The 19,065-nt window shown below is 41.9% G+C and overlaps 1 protein-coding gene across 1 annotated transcript; it reads right to left on the bottom strand.

Moving 5' to 3' along the window:
- Window positions 1–4,593: 4,593 nt before the first annotated feature.
- On the bottom strand, window positions 4,594–18,800 carry LOC123406005 (calcium-transporting ATPase 5, plasma membrane-type-like). Its single transcript, XM_045099510.1, has 35 exons — window positions 18,382–18,800; window positions 18,000–18,255; window positions 16,309–16,425; window positions 16,162–16,219; window positions 15,872–15,963; window positions 15,655–15,786; window positions 15,485–15,574; window positions 15,209–15,278; window positions 14,734–14,804; window positions 14,562–14,645; window positions 14,393–14,470; window positions 14,244–14,315; window positions 13,937–14,020; window positions 13,742–13,824; window positions 13,347–13,455; window positions 13,212–13,267; window positions 13,089–13,131; window positions 12,934–13,017; window positions 12,702–12,839; window positions 11,879–11,944; window positions 11,701–11,799; window positions 10,462–10,572; window positions 10,228–10,395; window positions 10,037–10,096; window positions 9,623–9,784; window positions 8,521–8,637; window positions 8,300–8,398; window positions 8,080–8,217; window positions 7,461–7,561; window positions 6,570–6,615; window positions 6,341–6,475; window positions 5,814–5,921; window positions 5,633–5,724; window positions 5,353–5,447; window positions 4,594–5,151 (listed from the first exon to the last, which is right to left on the bottom strand). The coding sequence occupies exons 2-35, from the start codon at window positions 18,192–18,194 to the stop codon at window positions 5,123–5,125; spliced, it is 3,282 nt and encodes a 1,093-aa protein (XP_044955445.1). The 5' UTR covers window positions 18,195–18,255; window positions 18,382–18,800; the 3' UTR covers window positions 4,594–5,122.
- Window positions 18,801–19,065: the final 265 nt, after the last annotated feature.

Below are 19,065 nucleotides of genomic sequence, written 5' to 3'. Positions count from 1 at the left end.
GTGAACACAATCTTCACATGGACATCAGATCATTGTATCTGCTGGTATATCTTTATATGCGAACTCCAGAAATTCATCTACACCAACTGTGTATTGTGTACTCTCTCTTGGGAATCGCAATAGTAATTTGGTGGATTCTAAATCCATTGCACACTACATAAAAATAACAAATATCAGACCCTCTTTGGATACAAAGTATTATCAGAATACTATGGTTTCTACAAAAGAAATTAAATACTATGAGGTGTTTCGCTAAACCAACAACTGTAGTTTCATAATCAGTTGTATTCTTGATATAGTGTTTTTTCTATATGTTTTATAAAAAGAGGTCCAGATCACTCTTGTCTCAAACTGAGAAAAACAACACTCATGTCATCCTGTCCTTAACTACCAAGCAGCTTGATTTGTAACTTGTAAGCACAATTAACATATTACTTATTCAGTCCTCTATATAGCATGCTCCACACTAGTTAAACATGATATTAATTTCTATTCTTCGTCTGATTAATCGCGTTCGCAAGTTCCTAAGTCAGCGCCGCGCGCACTTACTGATCTAGTTGTGTAGCTCCTTAGGTATAGCTAGCTAAGTCAGATTCAGTTGGATAAGGAGTCAAAAAATACTGTAAAACAGTAGCAGCCCAACATATCAGTAGTTTCATTAAAACAGAGAAAATTGATGTTTTCAGAAACTATGTAGTATTAATTGATGATACATTATAATACCAAAGATTTCGAATACTACGGTATTTCAAAAACTACACTGCCAAACTAGCCAATCTCTGAATCTCTCTGTCAAACTAACTAGCCGATCTCTGAATCTCTGTGTCAAACTAGGTTGTTACTGCATATAAGATTCAGAGATCACGGGATGACAGGATGAGGTACCTCTTTGAGCTGAGCAGGGGATCGGATTGGATAGGACTGGATGATCAATAGTTGAGGACGCGACCGCCGAGCACACTTGCGTGGGCGGCTCCAGCAGTCTGGTCAACACGGCGCGCTCCTGCGCAGCGGTGCGCCGTGTGCGTCTGTGCAAACAAAAGCCGGTCGGGCGCCAAGCGGGGTAGGCAGCGGCAGGTCGCGGGAGTCAGTCTTCAGGCCGGTCGAGCGCCAAGCAGGGCAGGCAGCGGCAGGTCACGGGGCGATCTACCGATGGCTCTGGGCGGCTAGGCGGCCTGCTTGGCTGGCTCAGGCGACTGGTCGAGTAGTCGCGAGATGAGAAAGAGAGAGTTGACCGACCGTGCGTGGTTTTTTTTCCTACTGTTTTTTCGTTGAGAATTTTTTTTCATGTTGATTTGAGTCGCACGATGTGCAGAGTAGGTTGTTATTGGACTGATTCTTTTCTCCAGTATGCAGATACAAGTCCCTCTTCTTTTGAACGATTGGAATACAGGATTCCTAGCGTGGAATACCTAGAGCGGATTCCAGTACGCAATATGCATATGATTGGAATACAGGATTCCTAGCCGGCTGATTCCACGATAGTCCCAGCAGAAACTATATGCAGTCTTTTTTTAATCTCAACTATATGCAGTACTGGATTCCTAGCGTTGAATACAGGCCCGGCCCGCTGATTCTACTTTTCACGCCACAATAAAGTACAATATTAATTTTTATATGTCATATATGTGTATAATTAATATTAATTTTTATTAGTAGAGATATTTTCAATTTCATAAAAAATATAATTTACAACACATATATGACAACATATAAGATATGTTGCAATCTGTGTAGGACACCATGGTCACGAGTTACACATCTAGAACGCATATGCTATAACACTTATATGCGTATCTCTTGTAAATTTTACAACTTATAGTCAAAACGTTGTAGAATATGTGTTGCTTTATAGGGGGTATCCTTCTGGTCTACAAACTTGGTCAAAGTTAGACAAGTTTGACTTTTTGAAAAAATAATACACCTTATATTTAGGAAAGGAGGGAGTATTACTTAATACTCTAGATGCATGCTAGATAGCGGTCGATGGTTGAAGTAATAGTAATAGGTGCGGGCAGGAGTTGGCCTATTTGCTTATGGACGTGATGTCTATATACACACGATCCTTGTCGTGAATATCACATAACTATGCGCTTTTCTATCAATTCCTCAACAGTAATTTGTTTACCCACCGTATGCCTACTACATGAGAGATACCATTAGGAAAAAACTCGGCCCCGGGTCTATTCACTTATAAGTTTACAAACACTACAATTACCTCACTGCCTTTATTTACTCTTTATTTACTTTGCAATTATCAACTTTCATCTACACACTTTACTTGCTTGCAAGTAACGAGTCCAAGGGGATTGATAACCCCCTTGCTCACGTTGGATGCAAATGTTTGCTTTATTCGTGTGCAGTCACTGAAGACGGGGGTTGGTTGTTACTCCTATTGGTTCTATAAACATTGGTTCTCTATTAAGGGAAATACTTATCCATACCGTGCTACATCACCTGTTCCTTTTCACGAAAAACCCAATGCAGATCACAATTATCAATGCGCTCCGAGGTCTGGACATTGATTAGGAAACGCGAGGATGATGAGCGCAGGATCATGGTGACCCACTCTTGCCAACCGTGGTTAGAAGAAGCGTGTGGAATATGTTGGTCAGAAGAGAAGCTCTACGGGACTAGGCTGTAGCCTAGTGGCAAGGGAGCGCAGTGGCGTCTCCAGCAACCAGGGTTCGTTCCACGTCGGGGACGAATTTCTGGTTTCTCATGAGGGATGCTTCTTCTATATCAATAAAAAACCATGGGTGCTAGTGCCCATGGAGTTTCATTTTTTTTTTTTTTAGAAGAGAAGCTCTACTCTGATTCTGTCTCCCTCCCTTGCTCCAGCGAGCGACGGAGGGAACCCTAGGCGCTGGTCATGCCCCCCTCCTCCCCCTCCCTCCTTCTCCCCTCACCGCCACCACCGGCGGCGGCAGGCCTCCTCGTCTTCTCGCTCAAGGGGCTTGGCGCGGGCCAAGCTCGATGGCCCGGGACGCCGCGCTAGGGTAGGGCGAGGCGGCGCGGAGGATCTTTGACCGGCGACGACGGGCGGTGTGGCGGGCTTCTTGCTGGGGGTGCGCACCTCCTGGAGCCATGACGGGATGGAACCGATTTGGCTCCTGGATCTCAATGGTGTGGGTCGTGGGCCGCGCGGGCCGGTTGCCGCTGGTGCTCCGGTGGCAGTGGTGGCTGGTGGAGGGAGATGGCGCCGGATTTTCCTCGTGGAGCTTGGGGGTTGATGGCGGTGCGTGCCAGCTAGATCTACTCTTCTGGCGGGCGGCGCGGGTTGGGGCACGAGCCGGGCGTGGCTACTGCTCCAGCCATGAGCGTAGGCGCAGGGGGTCTGGCGCACGAGCGGTGGCCTCCTGGTGGTGCGGCGCTACACGATAGCTCGGCGGCCTCACCGCGGCGACGGTCGGCTTCTCCGGCGTCAGTTTGTTTGTGGTCGGACCGTGTCGGCCTTCGCTCCATCTCCTCAGCATCTGAGCTCTACTTCTGTCGAAGCGTTGGCCCTCTCCCAGCGCGGTCCATTGCACGTCTTGCGTGTGGTGTGGCAGGACCGACCTTGTCTCGCGCATGCTGCAACACGACCGACCTCATCACGCACACGGCGCCGCAGGACCAATCTCGTCTCGCACCCGATGCTGCAGGACGAGTCGATGGAGGCCGTATTGACCGGCCTATTGGGTCTCGGCGCTGGGGGTTGCCCAGGGGTGGAAAAGGAGGCTCCTTTTTGCTCGTCTCTTTGGTTGGGGTAGTGGCGGCGGATCTCGGGTGAGGTGGGGTCAAGGTGTTGGATGTCGGGGCGGCGGCCCTTGAGGTGATTGCGCGGTGCTCTTGGGCAGAGGTCGTGGCTTGGTGCTGCCTGGTGGCCATGGCCGTGTGGGCGGCGTGATAGCCGGTGTGTGGCGATCGATGACGGTGAGTGTTGGCCGAGGTGAAAATCTGCTCTTTCTTCGGACGGACCGACGGCGGCGAAGCTCGTTCCCTTCTTGAAGGCGTCGTCGTGGCTCTCATCGCCCGTCGTGTTGCTTCAGGGGAAACTCTGATCCTCCTTCCTGAAGGCACTGTCTTGAAACGCACGGTTCGTCGTATGCGGTCTTATCTCTTCACGCATTAGTGCTAGGGATGATGTTGCTACGATCAACACCTATGTGTTCTGTCTTGGATGTGTGCATGCATGCATTTGTATCCGATGTTGTTGATCGCTGCTTTATATATAAAGTGAGACGAAAGATTTTTTTTTTTTTTTTTGTAATGGTAGTCCAATCCCCTGGCCTCGCCATCACCATTTTCATAACTTAATACAGGATCGGACTCTAACCCTCAAGCGCAAAAGATATGAGAGAAGCGAAGAGAGATGAGCGACGTGATCGAGTAGAGGAAAGAGAGAAAATGATATTTTAAGTGATTTTTTTTTTTTGCTCATCACATCATGTCATGTACGCTCATCTGACGTCTCACATGCTGCGCTCGGAGAGCTAGAATCACGCACGTGCACTTTGTAGCATTTAGGTAAAGGAGAGCAAGAATCACGCACGTGCGCTTTGTAGCATTTAGGTAAAAGAGAAACGTTCACAAATTAGGTAGTCGTTGGCATACAGAAGGTAGCTTTACTTAAGTCAGTACCAATTTAATGCATATTATGCAAGTCCATGATTCGACCACACAACATTACCACTCGAAAGAAAGCTCAAATCAACTCTCCACAAGACTCGCTAGTTCGCTAACAACAAAATCCTAGGTAGAAAAAAAGGGAACCTAGACGAAATGATATACACATCAGCCGTATCCAAGTGGAAATTTGATTACTAGCGACCTTTCCAACTGCGAGATCATTCTAAGACATGCTGCACCATTTGTACAGTCTGTAGCCGACGAAGTCCCTGACCTTTGTTAGGCTAGTAAAATGGTCTTTTGTTCGCATCGACTTCAGACCCCAGCTTACGAGTCAGCGAGGACGAAGCGTCTCACTAGTGTTGGCCTCAACCTCCCGAGTATTTACTCAGGTAAAAGCTAGCTAGCGTGGTTAGAAGAAATAAGCATGCAAATTTATGCAAGCATCTATATGCACCAGAACTGGAATTCGGCAGCTGATGATTTCTGCCACTTGGAGAGATGTTCAATGTCACACCGGTGGAGCTGCTCCTTCATCACCTGTACATCAAGACACCGAGATGGTTAACATTGATAAGGAAAAACAGCGGTTTCACCAAACAGCCTTTAAAGAAACAAACGGTAGCTACTAGACAGTTGCTAGATCACAGATTCAGACATGATAGTAGTTCCAGATACAACAGTTATTTGTTTTAAGAAGAAAAAAAAACAGGTTTTTCAAAACTGAAACACCACGAGTACCTTGATTCTTCCCTTTCGGCCAACACTTCAGGATCAAATTCTTCAATGGGGTCTGGGGAACTGGGATGAACTTTCCGACAAGAGCCAACGGCCAGCTACATGAACACAGAAATAGTTATACAAGCAAGCATGCCACAGCCAAAATCCATTACCTGATATGTTCATTCAAACTGCTAGCAAATTAATAATTGAAACAAAAAATTGATAAATAAATTATTTTTCAAAAGCGTTACTCATCTCTACAACACAAGTAGGTTCATAATGGGGACAAGGATCTCACCTGACAAAAGCAATAGCAAGAGAAACAAGCCAAAGCTGCCAACTGAGTTTCACTGTTGATGTAAATTTCCCAAGGAACTCGATAATTATCACCTGAGAATAAATTATGGACGAAAATGAGATTCTAGATACTCAAAGGTTGTCTGTTTCCGCTCATACAATTGTGTTTTCTCTCATTTTACCTGCAGCACGACGGTTACGCTCACGACGGCCAAAAAGAGGTGGTTTCTTGAAACTCCTTCAAATATGTTCAGCTCTTCTGGTTTACGTGCATTGAACTCGTTAAACACCTATTGGGAAAAATGAAAAGGTGGAGCTTTGTCAAGCAGCAAGATGGTATTATGCATATGCTGAATGGAATGGACTAGGAGAAAGATGAGGCCATAGACAGGGCTTACACATTTCAGAAAGACTTGTTTATAGAGTTTGAACAGTAACAAATTTGAACAAGTAGGGTGAAAGGCAATCTGAACAAAATGAACTTATCCCTAAATTACTTGATGCTAATCAAAATCCAATCTTACTAAACCATTTCTAAGCCAGCTGCGGGAGCTACTGATGCGTGTGTTACTGTAGTGTATAGTAAATAGTAAAGAAACTTGCTACTGTAAAGCCGCAGGTGATGCACATAGTGGCCCAAAGAGAAACATGCTGGAAACATGCTTCCGAATACAGTAAGCGGAAGTGCTTAAACAAGGCAGGAAGTTACCTGACACAGGACAAATGTGTTGAATATAAATGAATTTTTCACTTTACTGGAGTGTTCGAGGGTATCTTTAGTCAAATGCAGAAGATCTCGGCCCCTAAAGTTAAGCGTCAAAAGAACAGCCACTTGATAGACAGCCTGTGGTTGCACAAGAGTTGAGACCTTAGTAACTGGCTCAAAAATATACCAGTAAAATAATTAGTTGACAGTCAACATCTGAAAAGACTAATACCTGAATGAACAAGTTTCTCCACATAATATTAGTCACAAGAGGTTCTCTGCATGACATGCACACTAATGTTAGATTTGTTTTAAGTGTACACACAACACTAATGCCAATCAAGAATTATATGAAATATTGTTAATGGATGCTTTGCATGTTTAAAATCGATTTGCAATCATAGAATATAAGGAACACTTTTTCTTGGTTCTCACAGGCAAACATAGTGACACAGTATCAAGGAGGTTTACACAATATAAATAACAGATTAGGATAAGTGCAGAATTAACCCACTAAGATTGAATAGCAATTAACTATCAAGAAGCCCTTGCGGCAATAAACATAAACATACCAAAAAAACGCACACAATCACCAAATTATTTCTCTTTGTCAAAGTCCCTGGATTCATGCCTCTTTTGTGGTATATTATTAGCAACCACAAAATTCCAGATACGCTTATATGATGGTACCATTTTTGCATCACTAATCCTATATATTGTTGGAGTAATTGTTGGTCAAACTTTCCAGTTCTTCAAATCTGTGGGCTATCATAAACATATTGTTGGAGTATTTTTCAGAAACCACAAAATTCTATAAATACTTCCAGAAATGTGCATATGATGGTACCACTTTTGCATCACTAATCCTATATATTGTTGGAGTAATTGTTAGCCAAACTTCCCCCTTCAAATCTGTGGGCCCCTCATAAAAAGATAAGGGTGTACTCAACAAACTTGATGCAAGGAAGAGAACTATGAGATTCAAAGTTGTTATTAGGATAGGTTGCTGATTTAAATATTTAAAAGACTGACAGTTAGGCACACCAAGAAATACAGATATAGAAGCATAATGACATATATTTGTTTTGTTTTAGATAACAGTTTCAAGAGGAAAAGGACTAACCTCCGTCCAACAGGTGTCCTTTTCATAAGCTGGTCCGTTGGTGGTTCAGTAGCCAATGCAAGTGCACCAAGTGTGTCCATTATGAGATTAACCCAGAGAAGCTGTGTCAACAGTAGCCATAGCAAGCAAATCAATACAAATTAATACTTTAAGTTCGTTTCTGTTCATTCAGAGTTTCCTACTGGCCCATGGCAAGATTATTTTCATAGTTGCCATCTTCAACATTTTATGAAAGATGATTTTCACAAGATGTTACTCTCAGCAGAAAATACACTCATCCCAACTGATAACCTACTGGTGCATACTCTCGATAAACTAGTATGGAATTTTCCCATCAGATGGATTAGTTCATATGGTTAAATTTTTGCATTCAAAAAGTAGGATTTAGTCCACAATAGCAGCAAAAAGACGAGTAAACAGGGTAACAGTTCTCTAATGCGGTCTCCAATTAACTTTATTGACTGGCACAATTATTCAAGAGACTCTAAGTGGTTGAAGCAGCACATGGCATATAGATCCAATTAACTATGAATCGGATAGCATTGGAACTATCAATGTGGAACATGATTTTAATCTGGCAACAATTCTAAAAAACTTAAACAAGAATGTTCTGACAAACCTGGACAGCATTTAGAGGAACATTGCCTGAGGAAATAGCAGCAACCACATTGATTATAAGAGCCGCAACATTTACAGTAAGCTGGAACTGAATAAACTTTTGGATGTTTGCATAAACAGAACGCCCCCAGCGGACCACCTAGAACATTAAATGTGAACAAATTTTAAGACACTATATCAACTGTGGATCAGAAAATCATTAAATTACAAACAGGTCTAACCTTCACGACCGAAGCAAAATTATCATCCAGAATAATTATGTCTGAGCTTTCTTTAGCTACTTCTGTTCCTTGGATGCCCATAGAAAGACCAATATCTGCCTGAAAACAGGAAGGATGAGAGACTGAAATTAGAAACACTAGCAATCAACAATTCCTTGTATCCATTCAATAAAACAGCCAATGTCCCTTTACCCACTCAAAATACAAACTCATGCACATACCTCATGCAATGCAGGAGCATCGTTTGTCCCATCTCCAGTAACAGCAACAACATGACCATTCTTCTTCAGTGCCTTTACAAGAAGAAGCTTATCATTCGGAGAGGATCTTCCCATCACCTGCAATACGATTTTGATAATCAGGCTAATCAGCAGAATGATGATGCTAAGCAAGAGCAAGTATTGGACAAGAAAATATATGGACTCAAACGTGAGGACGAATATCTGCTCTATCACATGAAATAGAGCACCAGAAATCTAATTAGCTACAAAGCTCAAAGTGTAATCATGATATTTTCGTATATATACGTTAGTGGAAGAGAAATTCAGCTGTTCAAGATTTTTTGTATTTGTACAAAGGTAAAAGTTAAGCATGAGACCATCACGGAACACAGATATATGCTACACAAAGTGGCATAAGAGACCATTTTTGTGCCTTGATGACTAAGAGAAACTATATGTCAAACCAGACAAGTGAACATCAGCAGTAACAAAATAACAAGGCAAACAACAGTACAATACTGTGCTCCCAATATCTTGCATGGAATTTCCATGTTTAGAAGGTTATCTCCCTATATTCCTAAAGCAAAGAGCTATTTGACTAGAATTTGCAAGCCAGTCATTTTAGCTACCATTCAAATACTTGTAAAGCAAGTATCAGATGGAAAGTTAGAAGCATTATACAGAACAGTGGCTGACATAAAGAGCGATTGATCCTTGTAAAATGTTCATGATTTCACATATATCAGCCTAGGTTTATGGTCCATTTTGCCAAACCAGACCAACTAAAAGATGGCACAAGATGCTCGATAAGGCATGAGATTCAGTATCGTAACAGTTTCCTCATAGTAACGCCCGCAAATCTCGTCAAGAACTCTTTGTGCTTTGGAAACAGACATAGGGATACATTTTTGTGCTTTGAGAACTCGGTGAATACGATATCTACCTAATGTGATATATGGAATATATGACACGTTAGAAGACAAGATGCATGACAATAACCTTTTAGAGCAATAAGTCAACCCAAAGTACTCTCATTAGGTTAGCACGGCAAACTTGGGACACATTTAATATTTTTGCAAGCACAAACGAGTTATGATCTTACAGATATCTTGTCGGCAACCGCCTCCCTTTCGGCGTCACTGTATGCACGGAAAACTTTTCCCTCTATTATAACTGGTGCAGAAGCCTGGGGGTCAGTGAGTATTCCACACTCAAGTGCTATTGCTCTAGCTGTCTGCAGATTATCTCCGGTTACCATCCGTACCTATGTGTTCAAAAACTGCAGAAGTTAGTTATAGTGATGACAAGAGATCCAACAATGCACTTGGTATTGTGCCGACATTTAATGGTGGCAAATTTTGACAAAATTAAAGGTGGCAATGGTAATTACATGCAACATTAATATATAAATTATACAGGACAACTAAATATACTCATTATTGGAGGCAAATATGACTTGTACTGTTTCTAACAGTCCGTTGTGTCCCTCAGCAACATATGAATTAAAAACACAAACCTTAACACCAGAATTAGTGCACAGCTCAACAGCATCTCTCACTCCAGGACGGCAAGGATCCTGCAAAAGAACATGGATGACTCAGCTACAAAACGAAAAGCTATCAAAGTTATTGCAAAAATGGAGGTAAGGAACGGCAAATCGTTATATGCAATATTATAGTTCAGGATTTGCATGTCTTGTCCCTGTACCTTCATCCCCGCAATTCCAATAAGAGTCAGGTCATTATCAGGCAACTGCCAATTAATTCTTTGTTCCTCACTTGGAATGTCATTCAGATCAAGATCTCTATAAGCAAAAGCAACACAGCGAAGGCTTTGCTCCGCCATATCTTCTATGTAGTTTCTGAAGTGATTAGCCTGAAAGACCAGACTGAGACAAGGAATTATGTAATCAAATCCGAAAAAGTTGTGTACGTCATTTACCTTATCAGGTGTCATTTCATGAGCTGAGCCGTCTACATCAAGCCAATTTGTACATAAAGCGAGAACTATTTCCGCAGCCCCTTTCCAATGCACATGAACATCTGAATCTCTCTAAAGAAACACATGACTAAGTTCAGTATGTGGTTGAAGTAGGTACTGCATAACAGTAAACAACACTTGGCAATCATGCAAACAAATGACACTCTATCTACACCAAATTAACAACACAACCATAACACACTTAACACAAGGACAAACATGTGACAGACTGTTGATTAACTGAAGTCTCCCAAGCATCAGATGAAGTATTTGTACGTCAGAAACTAATGTTGTTTGCAAGTTTAGACCCTCAAATGACCGCAGGAGACTCTTTGGTTGCAAGGCATGGCAGAATATTAGCATGTAACAGAACCTCTAAATTATTCTTGGATATATTTTAGAATTAAAAGATATGTGTTGAGCAAAGAATTTTGCCAGTCCAGTAACAAAAGGCAAACGATCTGAATGACATCATGAATCCTAGATTGACATGGTGAACTACTGAACTCAACTGATATATCAGGATATGTGTAGCAAACAAAAGGAAATTTGAACGTCGAGCACTCCTAAATAATACTCCCTCCATTTCATAATGTAGTGCTCCCACGTTTTTCGAGATTTAAGTTTGACCATATATTTAACCAACGTGGGCAATTGCGGCGGGAGCAAAAAATTATACCATTGAATTCGTATTCGAAAGAAGTTTTCAATGGTATAATTTTTGCTCCCGCCGCAGTCACCTACGTTGGTTAAATTTATGGGCAAACTTAAATCTCGAAAAGCGCGGGCGCACACTACATTACGGAATGGAGGGAGTAAATAAAACATTTGAGCCCATGATCATCATCTTTAAGCCCCATGGAGCAATATCAGGGTCAAGCCCCAGGACCAGTTCCTCTTTATCAAAGTATCTTCGACAAACATATCTAGTGAAAATTCGTTCTTGGGCAAATAAGACCATTCAATAAAAAGCATGCTATAACAAACGAGTACTCCCTATGTTCACAAATATAAGATGTTTTGGATATTTCAATATGGACTACATACGGATTGAAATGAGTGAAGAAACACACTAAAACGTGTCTATATGCATCCAATTCACAAAAAGGTTAGAACATTTTATAGTTGTGAACGGAGTGATAATAAACTAGGTTTTTAGAAAATATTAAAGATACAGCTGAAAGTGAAACAAGAAATTACCCCAGTCACTGCAACGCCTCCGCGTTTTTTTTCTGAGTTGAATGGAGAGACATGAATGATAGCAGATTTTGATCGCTCCACCGCAAATTTCATATGAAGCTAAAAAGGGCATCAACTGGATAAGCAAGAATATAGCCACCCAGAGCGGAAGTAAGTTTTAACACTCAGGAAATCTTACCTCAAGACCCCAAGAAAGGATTGCCTTTTCAGTTGGTGAGCCTGTTACCTCAACAGTGCTACCATCCTGGTGAGTCAAGAATCAGGGACGTTTAGAAGGACAGGATATCAATTACAACAGAAGAGAAATGGACAGCTGTAACTAGCAGTATTGATAAAGGGGGTTTTTTCATCCGAAGAATAGCAGGGACCCCTAAAGAAATGGCATTGCAACAGTATTGACTGTTAACGGCTAATACTCATTGCCAAAAGAAGAAGATACCCCGCATTTTATATGTCATTTTAACATAGGCACAGTTTCCACTACAACATGTATGAAAATGCATTTAGTGTTGGATTAAAGCTGTTCTCATTTGAGAATAACATAGAAGAACGTATCAGAAAATAATCCCAACCTGAAAACTCTAAACTACTTCAACAGACAAATTCAGAGCACCGAAATGTGTTTACAAAAAAAATACAAAGATAATAGCAACCAGCATTCAGTGGTTAAAATGCAGTAGTAAAAGGTGTCGGGTAGTTGGTACTTATTGCCAAAAGCAGAAGATGCCCCTTATTTTATGAAAAAGATGACGTTTCAGCATAGGCACAGCCTCCACCACACATGTATGAAAGTGCATTTAACGTGCAATTAAGGTTGTTCTCTTCTGAATAGCAGAGAGCCCAACCTGGAAATTCTAGCACTACTTTAATAGACAAATTTAGAACAGCAAATATGTTCTGAAAAATTTAACAAAGATGATTGCAACCAGCGTTCGTGTTATCAGTATGTGGTTTAAATGGAGTAGTAAAAGGTGTTGAGTAGTAGATACATGTGGCATCACCTCTGGCTCAAACACACTGCCTGAAGTATTCTGTGCAATTGCTTCAAGTACAAGAGAGGTAACTGTAGGTGACAACTTCTCAATAGTAGCCAGAGGTTGCAGCTCTATCCCCCCAACTATTGATCGCACCACAGTCATCTTAAGCAACAAAAAGTCACACATAGTTAAATGGTCATATAAAGGATAGTATAGAATAAAGTGAAGATCCATTGCGATGCAAAAATTAACTAACCTGGTTGAGTGTTAATGTACCTGTCTTGTCACTACAAATTGTTGTAGCAGAACCCATCGTTTCACAGGCTGAGAGCCTCCTCACCTGAAATTGACATGTAGATTCATGTGATGATAGACAGAAATACAAAATAAACAGATAGCAAAAATATGTACCAGAGCTTTATCTGCCATCATTTTCCGCATTGAATAAGCCAGGCTGAAACAAATATAGGTCAGAAAACTATATACAAAATAAAGTCAAAATGATGAGGAAAATTTTCACTTATATTGACTCACGTTAGTGTTACAGCCAGCGGTAGTCCCTCAGGTACAGCAACGACAACAATAGTCACCTAAATTGCATTTAGCAATGTAAGAATTAGATAAGGAAAACGGTGCTTCGGATACACCAAATATTAAATCATTACATACCGCAACAGTTAGTATCTTTATTACTCCAAATATTATAGATTTCACACCTGTGCGCCCCTTAACAAACTGAACAGTACCATCTGGATCTGTAGTATGTCCTGTAAAATATCTGGGAGTAAGGAAAAAAATATTAGTATGTTATGTAAGATACATGGAACAAAAAATAGTTTCTAAGCATGTCCTGAAAGCTGAAAGTATCTGGGAGCAAAGGAAAAGTTCCTAAGTATGTACATGTATAACAGATACAAAAGCAACAGATCACTGCCCTTATGCATATAGGATAGGCATAAGAGTTACAAGTTTATACGGTTGTGACTTTATTTCCCATGTACACCATACATCATATTGAAGGTACAATGTTCAAATAATGGGGAAATTACATGAACAAGTCTTACCTTGCAAAGAGGACTACAAGGACCATTGCTGCAACAACAAGCCCCACAATGCCTATGAATGTCGCTACTCCATTCAACCGCACCTTAAACAGAAAAGAGAAGGCCATGAATAAACCATGACAGAACTCACATTGCACACAGATTGTTCACAAGAATTCCAATCAGATCATCAGCAAAAGGATAAACAGGAAAAACCTGCAATGGAGTCTCTTCGTTATTATCTTCAGAAATGCTGGCCATCAATAAACCCCATTCAGTGTTTAGACCAACCGCAGTTACCTGCAAGTGGAATTATATCAAATCATTTATAGGAATACTAAAAGGTCAATTCCACTCCCCTCGTTGATTAATCTAGCTGGCAGGTAAGGAATACTCAAATGTCAAATCCAAGGGCACAAATAAGTAAATGAGCCCCAAGTGTCCCTTTTTGTTCATATACATGTGATTTTCAAAACAGAAAGGAAAAAAGAATGAGGAGAGATAACAAGATATGATCACTCACCAACATGGTACCGTAACCATCAGCTACTTTGCATCCTCCCATTAGAAAAGGTGACTTCTGATCCTTCATAACCTAATCAAAGACCGAAAATTTACTACTCACTGGCAAATTGATCCTATCTAGGAGTCTAAAAACAAGGGATAACTTACAATTTTGCTTTCCCCAGTCATACTGGATTCATCAATGGCAAGAGAATGGCCACTAATTAAAATGCCATCTGATGGAACCTATTAGGTGGTTTTGGTTTTGTTATAATATTAGAAATGCAAACAACGCAAAAATAAGCCATGCAGAACATATTTGTTTACTGCATCTTACCTGATCACCAATTTTTAAAGCTACTACATCACCAACCACAATATCAAAGATCGACACTTGAATTCTTCGACCGCCCCTAATGACCTGGTCACCATACCAAAATTGCAATACCATCAGAGGACCAAAAGTAGCATGTAAATAGTCAAATCTTTTGTTAGGTTCAGCTCACAACCTCGACTTGAATATTTTGTTTCTCCTCATTGAGGTGTTGGAACTGAAGGGACTGTTTGTAATCACTGACAGCTAAGACAATAAGACAAAAGAAATCATTGAAGGAACTGGAGTCTTTAGAAAGGTACAACTGGATTGTTCAAACTGGACACCCTTTCATGGGCGCAGTGAGCAGAAGGAGAGAGTGAAGTTAAAAAAAACGAAGTATAAGAAAACAATATAAAGATATACTGGTAGCGCATGTTTGATATTAGTTGAGGCACAAAACAAAAATAACATTGCTCTATCTTCCAAATACAATGCATGATGGACCCAAGAAAATAAGGTCTAGTGTTTTCTTCCAAACTTAAGCAAAGTCCCAAGTTAAGAAAAGTTCAAATTCAAAAACCAACAATAATGATACTATTGTATCCATCTTTAATATCAGGAAATATTGAATTACTTAAGAGTTGAATGTGTGAAAGAAAACAGCATACCAGTAACAAGTATCACAAGAAAGACAGCAAATGCTATACTTGCACCATCATACCATCCTTCCTTGATGCCCTAACGAAATTCTTTAAAGTTAGAACCAGAATAAAACATAATGTTCAAAGGGTTAATCCATAAGGGAATGCTCAGTTCGAAGTTTATGGAACCAGAATTAAAACTCACAAGGGAGAAAATGTACACAACCATTAAGGCATTATCCAACAGTTAGACAAAATATGAATTTAAAAAATAGGAAAAAGTTAGGTGGGCAAGGAGTCCACCTCTGTTGCGATGCCCAATACAAGAGAGATGGCTGCAGCTACAATAAGGATAACCAATGTCAAGTCCTGGCAGGCCTCCCAGAGAAAAACCTGTTGTCACAGCACAGAACACAGTAAGAAGGATTAATCACTGATACTGCAACACCTTTAAAAATTGTAAAGAAACTTACCCAGAAGCTTTTTCCTTTCTTGCGAGGATATCTGTTAGCCCCAAAAGCATTCGCCCTGCATGACAAATCTGCTTCATCACCATGGATACCCTTCTCTGGGTTTGTTTTCAGTAGATTTGTGAGCCCTTTAACCTAATGTCCAAAGAAGGATACCACATTAACTTATGATCCGGAAGTTGAAGATTCTAGCTAATTTGCAAGTAGGAATGGTGTGTACCCCTCCATATTCTTGCAGAGCAGAATAGTTATGATCCCTTGTCATCGATGTAAGTTGATCCTCTCCAATTCGAAACCCTCGTGGGAGAATTTCTGCATGCAAGAAATGTAAAAGTAATAAAACAACAGAATTAACAGTTTGGACAACTATTGACAAGGTGCAGGATGGTCCTCCACTGAGTACACGATTATTTCTTGACACAATTCTCACAGGGCAGAATAACAGAAATGTAACCAATTCGCTGACAGTATCTTGTGTCTACAATAACAAAATGAGCCCACAGCGGTTACCTGGTAATTCCATATCACCATTCTGCTTTTCTCCTGCTTCCTTGAACAGTAGTGCAGCCTGAATGAATTCAAAAATAAAGCATCAAAGAGAAAAAATGTGTGATGATAAAATGTATATACTTCAGAAACAAAAGCTTAAACGTATACCCGTATGACTTGAGCATGAGCCCTAATCTTCCTCCTTGTTTGTTCTTTTTCTTCCTCCTTTTTCAAGTCGAGTGTATATCTGAATCGCCGAGAAGCATTGAGCACAAGTGCAGCTTGCTGCAAGTAAAACAAACCATAATAGCAATGTGTAGAATTAATGAACTGATTACAAGAACAGTTATGATTCAATGTGTATTAGCGCTAGTAGAAGTAATAGTGCAAATTTGACGTTAAGTATACAAGTCCAATATGCCCTAAGAAACATTCTAAACGATGCATGAGCATATAAAGTACTTTACTTCCAATGTGAGCGCATGTGCACCCAAGCATGAATGAACAAAAAAAAACGCAATACAACAAAGTAGATTTGGAGGACTAGAATTCAGAGCAATCGTTCTTTTAATTCTATGCCAATCGTATGCCCATCCACAGAAAAAGCTTTACTTCACAGGAAAGAACAAATAATGCTAACTTACCAAGCCGTGTTATATGGGTGGAACTAGATGTAAATCATGAAAGATAACTGAAGTCAAACAACTATTACTTTTGGATTGTTTCAATGCAACTTTTAGTATGCAGTCCAGCCATAATATGCTTTTACCAATGCTGTAGAATCTGCATGACAAGAGTAGGATATGTGAGGGTTTGGAAGGAGAATGTGTTTCAGACTAAGTAGGGCTTGCGGTTACCAGAGGACAGGAGTTCACACTCCTGCTGCAGCACAAGATTAGAATATTCGATGAGGTAGGAAGTATCTTGAGAAGTTTGAGTGGTTCCAATTAAGAGGCTCGGATACAGATGAAATTTAGGATGGATGTTAGGCTTGAATTTGGATAAGGATACATATTGGAAGTGCAATCACCATTTTGTGAATTAAGTCCCGCAACTACTGGGAGAACTATATCCTAGACAAAACAGCTCGGCTTAGGCAACCAAAATGTGTAGATGCTTGCTGCTGGTGACATGACTTAGACGACCAAGTAGTAAAAGGTTCAGTAAGGTGAGTTTGCTGTGGCAACTCCTCTACCTTCTCTGTCCCAGCATGTATCCAATCTAAACAGTCATCCTTGACGTCAACACCCAAGTATGAAGTGTCCACCCCACTTGTTAAAACCATCCAACAGAGTAATCCAATCAACTAAATGTAACCTTGTACAGTGTCAAACTTTTTTTTTCTTATAATGGAAAGTATACCGTAGGGGATTCCCCAGCTGTTGAACCGTCAAAAAGAAAATCCAATAAACTAAATAAAAGGATTTCCTGATCCCAAATTATTTCTGCTTTCAAGGACAAGCCCGGAACTAAGCAAGTCCAACATCACTCTCCGCTAGATCTCGTCCCTTCATTCTGTCCAACTATCGATGCTTTAACAAATTGTAATGTTATCTTGCTTTATGTGTACCGCGTAGGCGTAGCACACTCAAGTACATGGCCGAGTACCATAAAATCCTGGGCTCTTATTGCCCCTATGAGACAACATATGTTCCAACAGAGCAGGCACCAACACATTTAAATGGCAGCACCAACCAAAAATAAAGGAGAATCTCTTCCCCCGTCTAAAAAAGGCAATCTACACGGAACGAAACCGCATTGCGGTGCCAGGCATGGCCGCCAAGCAAAGCACCCTGCAGGCTGCAGACCCCAGCAAGTCGAGATGAATGCAGCAAGTTGAGCAGGGAATGGCGACTCACCCTCCACCGCCGTAGCCGCTCGACGGGCGCGCGCTTGGCGGGAATGTCGAAGGGGTCGCCGTCCCCGGTGGCCCGCCCGTCGGCCCCGAGGACGTCGTCGCAGCCGTCGTCGTCGGGCGGCACCTCGTCGACCCGCCGCACGTAGCGCCCCGGCGACGCCTCGGGCGCCTGCACGCCGACGCCCCCGGCCGGCATCGCGCCGCTTCCTCAGGAGAGATGACACCGCACGCACGAACGCGGCCGCCGCGCCCCCGATCTGCACGCACATTCAACAGCAGCACCTCGTCAGGAGAGACCAAAAACCCGAAAAAACGAAGCCCAAATCCAAGCCCCCCGAGCCCCAAAACAAACAAGCAAATGTATCCAGCGGCGCGGACACCACCTCGAGGCGGGCGCCGCCGCGCGCGGGAGAGACTATAGGACCTAGACGGCCGCGGAGGCGGAGCGGGCCGTCGCGGGGTCGACGGGGGCGACGGGTGGGGTGGGGAGCTAGGCTAGCGGCGGTGGCGGAGAAGCGCCGTGCGGCGGAGGAAACGAAGCGAGCGAGCGGGCGAATTGGGAGGGCTGTCTGCTGCTGCTTCCGCGTTGCTTCCTCCCTCCTTTGCCTTTTTCCCGCTTCACGCACTTGGATTTCTTCCTTCCTTCCTTCCTTCCTTTTCGCTTTCTGTTGCGTGGGTTGAGGGCAAGGGATTTGATGGCCGGATCCGAGCTTCATCAACTGAAAAACGCGTCTTCTCTAGCTAAAGCTGCGCGTACAGGACTGTCTCTTGTGATACCAAAGCCACCTCGTTGCCTCTATCCACTATCCAACACAAAAAAGCAATAATCCTTGTGTTGTACTCCTCCTTTATCAGTGGATCCGCTGGTACATATGGTTTCCTTTTTAACAACATATCATTTCCTTTTTAACAGTGTAGATTGATGTAGGAGGCGGACGTTTGGTTCCTGGCGGCATTTGTTCCTGAAATCTCTGCCATCCTATGGTGCCTCGTGATCGGTAACTAAAATAGTTTTCTATTCGATAAAATGGATAATATACAACGCATGCGCGACGGCGTACAAAACT

This window comes from Hordeum vulgare, chromosome 6H, assembly GCF_904849725.1.
Source record: "Hordeum vulgare subsp. vulgare chromosome 6H, MorexV3_pseudomolecules_assembly, whole genome shotgun sequence".
Classification (NCBI taxonomy): Eukaryota; Viridiplantae; Streptophyta; class Magnoliopsida; order Poales; family Poaceae; genus Hordeum; species Hordeum vulgare.
This window is presented reverse-complemented; position numbering and strand designations above follow the sequence as displayed.

Bases quoted from the DNA above. Each gene is read 5' to 3' on its own strand.
- LOC123406005 (XM_045099510.1), bottom strand. From the start codon at position 18,194: ATGCCGGCCGGGGGCGTCGGCGTGCAGGCGCCCGAGGCGTCGCCGGGG. The intron at 16,220-16,308 runs GTATACGTTTAA...GAATTCATTCAG, and splicing joins CTCATGCTCAAGTCATACGG to GCTGCACTACTGTTCAAGGA. The intron at 15,575-15,654 runs GTAAGTTTCTTT...CTGTGACAACAG, and splicing joins AGAAAGGAAAAAGCTTCTGG to GTTTTTCTCTGGGAGGCCTG.